Source organism: Bison bison, unplaced genomic scaffold (assembly GCF_000754665.1).
Source record: "Bison bison bison isolate TAMUID 2011002044 unplaced genomic scaffold, Bison_UMD1.0 scf7180017864203, whole genome shotgun sequence".
Taxonomy (NCBI): domain Eukaryota; kingdom Metazoa; phylum Chordata; class Mammalia; order Artiodactyla; family Bovidae; genus Bison; species Bison bison.
The window spans coordinates 6,985,565-6,992,765 of NW_011494775.1; the positions used below are offsets into that span (position 1 = coordinate 6,985,565).

The 7,201-nt window shown below is 59.6% G+C and overlaps 1 protein-coding gene across 1 annotated transcript in view; it reads right to left on the minus strand.

Moving 5' to 3' along the window:
• The window catches only part of ARID3A (AT rich interactive domain 3A (BRIGHT-like)), a gene marked incomplete at its 5' end in the record, with an annotated part of 31,531 nt that overhangs the window by 23,061 nt on the left and 1,269 nt on the right, over positions 1 to 7,201 (minus strand). The window contains one exon of the mRNA XM_010844646.1: positions 6,938 to 7,201. This exon is cut by the window's right edge and continues 21 nt beyond it. Coding sequence (XP_010842948.1) covers positions 6,938 to 7,201 — 264 coding nt within the window. The remainder of the gene's footprint in view (positions 1 to 6,937) is intronic.

Below are 7,201 nucleotides of genomic sequence, written 5' to 3' on the forward strand. Positions count from 1 at the left end.
CTCTGGCCCCTCCCGGCCCCTGCCCCTCCCCCTTGGCCCCGTGAGACGCCCGCCAGCCCTGACCGAGGGGCAAGGCTGAGTCCCGCGCTGGGGCCTCCACAGGCAGATTGGCTAGTGTTTAACCCCATGACCCCCAATTGTCCTCTGGCCGAGCGCAGCCGGGCGAGTAGAGGAGGGCGGTCCCGCCCCGCCCCAACGCGTGCCCACCCATGGCCTGCACCCCCAGCTGCCCCAGACCCTGCCTGGAGCAGGACCCAGCAGTGGGCAGCCATCAGTAGACGGGGTCTTCCACAGGGCCTGGGACGCCCCTAAGTCACGGTGGAGGGTGAAGGCTCAGAGTCAGAAGGATGGGTGGGCTGAAGAGGCTCTGTCAGATGGGGAAACCAAGGCACAGAGCAGGGGAGCCATGCCTGGCATCCCCCGACTGCACCTCTGCATCAGAGAGGGTGTACCCCAACCCACAATCACACAGCATGTGAGGGGAGGAGGATGGGACACACGATGAGAGCCCCTGCAGCCCAGAGGCCCTCGTCACACCTCGCAGCTCCTGGGGCTGCGTCAGCAAGGCAGCATGGGACGCTGACCTGTGTCCAGGCCACTGATCCGAGCCAGTGACTGGGGCAGCTTGACTTTCTGGCTAACAGTTAATGGGCCCCACTACACCCTTAAGATTGCTGAGACAAGGGGCTGGGGGGGCGGTAGGGGGCATGAACGTGTGTTCTTGCAGACCCCCAGGTACACAGCCACGTGCAGAGGAGAGGGTCACCATGGGAGAGGGTCACCCCAACATGCACGGCACTAGGGTTGATGACTCGGATACACAAGCTTGGCCACCCTCAAGTGTGTCCAGACCCCAAGACACACTGGCAGGACATCCACATGGCTTGGGTCCATGTCACGTCCGGGCACATGGAGATGTACACAAACACTCCAGGTGCAGAGACCCACCAGTAGGCATCTAAGATGACAGATACACATAAAAGATGCCGTAGGTGGGTCCATATGGCCCCAGATCATTCAAATGAACACATGGGAGAGCCACACTGGCACACGCATGGTCACAGACACCACGGGGTCTCACAAGGCCCCCAGAGACCCAGCTCCACAAACAGACTCTGACGCACATGGGGCCCCTTGAGCAGGGACTCCACGTAGCCAGCCCTTCCTCACGTGCACACACGTGCCCACGTCAGCGGCTGGACTCCACGTGCTCTCCATGCCCGCTGGCCACCACGCCCTCCACAGCCGCGTGTGTTATTAGAAAGCGTGGGGAGGGGCCAGGCACTTGGCAGCGGCGACCAGGGTGGGGAGCAGTGGTGGGCGTGGGGCCAGGCCACAGTGGCGGTGACCCCACAGCAGTGACCGGGCAGCCAGGCGGCGGCGCCGGGGCCAGATAAGGCTCTTCCGGCTGAGTCAGTGTGGTTCCCAAGGCTGGCACGGGCGGGGGCACGGTGCCAGGACTGTCAGGCGGGCACCCTCCCTGCATCCGCCATGGCCCAGCTGGCTCTGTGCCAGCAGCCACAGTGGCTTTGATGAGGCAGGTGCTGCTCCAGGACGGCAAGGCTGGGCTCCTGGGGGGCTTCACAGCACTGGTCCCACCCCCAGTAGAGGGCCCAGGGCCCTGGCTCCCCAGGAAGACGCCTGGCGCCGGAGCTGGCCCACAGGACCCACGGGCCTGGCCCCTGGCCTGTTCCGCCCCCGGCATGCTGGCCAAACGTCACTGGGCCCAGAAACCAGTGCCTGACCTCCAGCCTGTGCCCAGAATACACTTCTCCACCCAAAACTTCTCACCCTCTTCCCTGGCCCCACAGGCCTAGCTGTGGTGCCCGGCCATGGATCCCAGCAGGGTTCTCCCAGTGTCTCTCTCCCTCCCCTAGCACTGCTAAATCCTGCAAAGGCCCCCTCTGAGCCCACCTTGGCTTGCCCTATTGTTCTGCCCACCTCTACCCCTCCCACTTCATGGTCCAGCCACATGGTTCCAAGATACAGACCCTAACCATTCTCTGGCCATCTGGCTGACTCTTACACATCCTACAAAACCCCAGTTCCAAAGCCCATTCCTCTGGGCAGCCTTCCCTCTAGCCCAGCCCGGACTGCACAGCTGGAGTCCCTGTGTCCATCTCTGGCCTTCCAGGTGAAGAAAGTATCTGCCGTATCCTCCTGCAGCCCCAGCAATTTCAGCTCCCCACCCCCACCCTACAAAACCCCAAGAGATGTTTACTGCAGTGTTGTTTACAACTGGGAAATAGGAAAAAAGACCAATGTGTTGGTATCGGCCCCACAAGGGAAACTGAAGCAGCTAAAAGAACCAGGCTACTCAAAACACTGATAAAATAAAGAGTGAAAATGATGCGAAAAAACGAGAAAAGCAGTATGTCCAGCTCAGTGAATGGCAGACCCCAGCAACCCCCAAAAGACCACACATCAATATTCTGCCCATCACACTTTAATACCCTGCCCGTCACACTTCTGTGTAAGTGGACAGAGAAAGGCCTGGAAAGACGGTGTGGCTGACACCAGGAAGGTTGGGGAGGAGGCTGGCAGGCTCAGACCTCACTGGAATCCTTCCTTTTTTTCCTACAAGAATGGTATCAAGTGTCACTTCTGAAATCAAAAAAAGGACTTTAAAAATATATGTGTGTATATTTTCTATAATTAAAAAAAAAAAAAGTGAACTGTAAAACCCAGAAAAAAAAAAATGTGACCACAGCCCCTTGCTGCAGGAGCATCTGGGGCCCATGGCTTCACCCTAAGTTGTCTGAACCCATTTCCGGGGCCACAGAAGCTTGTGTGGAGAAGGACACCCATGGGAATTCAAGGGGCCCCAGGAGGCCCGGGGCAGGGAGGGGAAGGGGGGACAGGCAGGGTCCACAGCAAAGACGCGGCAGCCTCTCAGGGTCGGGGACCTGAGGCTGATGGTGGCTTTCCTGTCTGGGGGCCTTTGTGTCCAGATCCTGGGTTCTGACACCCTGCTGGGGGGCCCTGACTGACCACCTTCATTTCAGACGAGGAGACGGAGGCTCAGAGCCACCCAGGTTCCCTCCAAACCCTTACCAGTGGGGCTAGCCCCCTGCCCCTTCCCATCCGTCCACTCCTCTGGTACACCCTGTGGTCAAGTCCCAGTCTGACACATCCCCCGTGTGACCGTGGGCAAATGGCTTCATTGGTCTATGCCTCAGTTTCCCTACCTGCACAATGGTACAAACGCAGCGCCCCCCACCAGCACCAAGTGAGTATACACAAGACACTCGCAAGACGCTCAGCCTGCCGCCTGTGCATAGTTAGGTGACAAACACCGCCTGGAACCGTCATTTCTACACCTCTGAGCTTATTTACTAGTGATGGTGAGCAGGCATGACCTTGGGAAGCAGGGGGAAAAAGATCCCAACATTTAATGCAAACTGAAACCACAGGGAGATAGCACACCACCCCTGGAGGGACAGCTGGAATCAGAGTCATAACCACAAGTGTCGGCGAGGACGTGGAGAAACTGGAACCCTCGGCTTGGATGCAAAATGGAGCAGCCACCGTGAACAAGAGCAGCTCCTCAGAAGACTAAACACAGAGTTATCATATGACGCGGCACCTCCTCTCCCAGGTACATGCCCGTGAGAACCGAAAGCACACATTCACACACAAACTCGTGCACACACATTCACAGCAGCCAAAGGGAGAGACAACCCCAGTGTCCATCAGGGGATGACTGGGTAAGTAAAATGCAGTGTGTGTGTGTGTGTGTGTGTGTGTGTGTGTGTGTGTGTGTGTGTCCCAGTGTCCATCAGAGGATGACTGGGTAAGTAAAATGCAGTGTGTGTGTGTGTGTGTGTGTGTACAGACACACGCACAAAAGCAAGGCATGTGCATAATGGAGCATTACTCAGGCAAGAAAAGGAGAGAAGCACCGACACACACTGAGAACAGGATGCTCAGTGAATGAAGCAAACACAGAAGGACCCACAGGGCATGATTCCACTGATGGCAAATGTCCAGAAAAGGCCGATCTAGAGACTGGCTGTCAGGAGCTAGGGGAAGGAGTGGGCTAATAGTGAAAGGGCACATGTTAAAAGCTTTATTTTTGAAGTGACAAAGTGTTCTAAAATTGAAGGTGGTGATGGCTGCACACCCCGTGAATGCATGAAAAGCCACTGAATTGCACTTTCCATGGCTGAATCACATGCTACATAAATTTCATATCAATAAAACCATGAGCAAAAATCCCAGCATTTATCTACAGAGTCACTGAAACTAATGATTCAAGTCCTTAAGTGGCTGAAGACCCGCGATTGAGTCTGTTTGCTTGACAACCCCACGATAGCACTTTCTTGAGAGCCCTGCACAGCCCTGCTGGTGACAGGAAGCCACTGGGATGTCGCTAGGATGCGATATCTGATGGCAGGAGGCAAGCTGCTGATTGCGCCCTGTGACACACTGCAATCCTGGCCAACCCTGGCCTCCATCAGCGTGTGTCCCTAGGGCCGCCCAGTAGCGAGGCTCTCGGCTTCCAAGGAAAGATTCCGTGGCCGTGAGCCTGCTGCTCCCGGCCCCTCCCCAGCCTGGCTGCCCCCCAAACCCTGATGCTGACAGCGGGATTTCACGGCTGTCGAGGGTTTTCGGGCGGAAGTCAGGCCTGGGCCCTGCCAAGACCGGGGAGGAAGAGGCAGAGATGGTGCCAAGCAGGCGGCCGGCCGGCCCGGCTGCCACGTGCCAGGAAGGGGGTGGGGCAGGCGCCAGAGTCAACACAGCCCCAACATCTGTCGGGCTGGCTAGGCCCGGGCCACTGTTGACACTGGCCGCACAGGTGCCTGGCCAGCTGGGCAGGAGGGCAGTGCAGGCAGCTGCAACTGCCACAGCTAGGCAGGAATAAGACCCTGCCATATCCCCACCACCCCCAGCCCCCTCCATCTGGGAATTCAATCCCAGGCCCTTCAGGGCCAAGCACAGTGGCAGCATCTGGCCTCCACACACAAGCCATGCTACATCCTACCCCAGGGCCTTTGCACAGGTGCCCCACGGTACAAGTGCCCAGCTCCTCTGCCAACCAGGCTTGGCCCATGAGCTACATCCCCCAGTGGCTGCCAGGCTGGGTCTTATCTTCCCACCCATCTGTTTACAGACCTTTTTTGCCCCTGGCAGGGGAGCTGGGCATCCCATAGACACTCTACAAGCATGAGCCTGACTTATGACCTGCGTTCCCTGTGCTTCTTGGGCCTCAGTTTCCCCATTTGTGCCCTGACCCTGGGGGTCCTCAAGACATCACCCATTTCCCAGACCAGCAGGACAACAGCCCCTTGAGTTACTTTGCTCCTGATGGGCCGAAAGGGCTTTGCAGTCAGAACACCTGACCCCTGGCCTCTGCCGGGCCTGGCCAGTCAAAACCAGGTTGGGCGGGGCTGTCCCTTCCTCCTGCTCAGCAGTGACCCTGTGAGATGCGGGGTGTCTGTCTGGCTCTACCTCCGGCCTGGGGCTCCCTGAGGGCTGAACTCAGATGGCAAACATTGATGTAAATCACACATGAGACTCCTGTTTCGTTACTCTCACCCCAATAGACGTCAGGAGCTCAGTTCTGAGAAACCCACCACTCCCTCTGTCCCCCTCATGCCTTGCCTGTTTTCTCATCTGCACAGGTAGACAGACAGGAGCCCAGACATAAGTGGGGCCCCTAGAAGGGGAGGCAGACTGAGGCAGGTTGCAGATTGGCGTCTACACACCAGGATGGGGACTTCAGGCCGAAGGGGGCAACCAGGGTCACGCGTGAGGAGTGGCCAGCCACACCCTGGGAAGGTGACGTCTGCTGGGTGTCATTCCACCCCCCGCACTGCGTGCCAGGACCTAGCCGGAAGCCAGGGCAGCCCCACCCAGCCCAAGATGCCCAGGCAGGGGATTAACCCTCCTGCCTTCCTCAGTCTGGCCTCCTCCCTCAGGCCACTGCCCTGGCCACGCCCACTCCAGGGGCATCTTCCCCTCCTGCCTTTACACCTGCCCCTGCATCATCCACCACCGCCTTGGCTCATCCCCCTCATGCTGCATGTCCGCTTCTATACTTTGTCTGAGTTTTCTGAGGGTTACCAGGGTCCCAGCACCCTTTCCCCACATGGCGGCGGCGGGGCCTCCTGCTCCCTCGAGGAGGGTCCCACTGCCCAGCCCGGAAGCCAGCATGGGTTGGGGGGTGCCCCAAGGCCACACACAGCCACCTCCCAGCTCCCATGTGCCTGGCGCATCCCCAGCCCCGTGGAGCCCAGATGAGGGCTGGGCACTGGGCCTGGGAGGCCAAGTCCCCATGTCCACTCTCGGAGGTCAGGGCAGGGCCCAGCTGGCCTCAGGCTGGAATGCAAGCCCAGCCGGCTACCCCAGCCGCCATCTGGTTTCCATCTGCCCGGCCTGGCGAGGCCTGACTTCAAAGGCTCCCCCGCCTGGCCACTTCCTCTGCCCTGGCCGCCCGCGGGGACGGCACCAGGACGCCTGCTTCCTCCCCGCCCCTCCTGAGCCCAGTGAGCTGCTTGACTGGCCGTCCACACCAACGTGGCCAACCCTGCTCAGCCCCTTCCACGGCCACAGCCTCAACAGATCAGACACGATGCCACTGACAATGCCTCTGGCCGCGCCTGCTGGCTGTACCCGTGACCCCCCGAACCCAATATAGGACGGTGGCCTTTCCCCAAGCCAGGGCCTCCACTCAGAACCCACTTTGCTTAGGTCTCTCTGCTCGGCCTTCTGGTACAGACAGAGTCTGCCAAACTTCCCTTCCTGACTCCTGTCCCCATGTGTCCCCACGTCCTTGCATTTACCGGCCGGCCCATCCCATCCACGGGCCACAATCCCACACTAGGGCTTCCATGGGATGCCCCAGGCCCAACAGGCGAGCTCGTGGCCCTTGAGGGCAGGTCAGAAGGACTCTGACAGCAACCACCCACAGCCCCAATTACGACGCAAGGCCCACCTGCTTGAACTGCTCCTCATATGTCCAGTCCCCGTGGTCTGGTGGCTGCAGCTGAGGTGCAGCATGGGCAGCCCCTCCAGGGACAGCCGGGCCAGTCCCCGGGCGCTCCTGGCCACCCAGTGCCCGGGATCCACTGTCGCCACGGAAGGCCTGGAGCGGCTGAGCCTTGCGGGGGAACAGCGCTGCGGGGCCCAGGCTGGCGGCGCCTGGGGGCCCAAGCCCCTCCTCGTCCTCGTAGTCCTCATCCTCCTCGTCCTCTTCTTC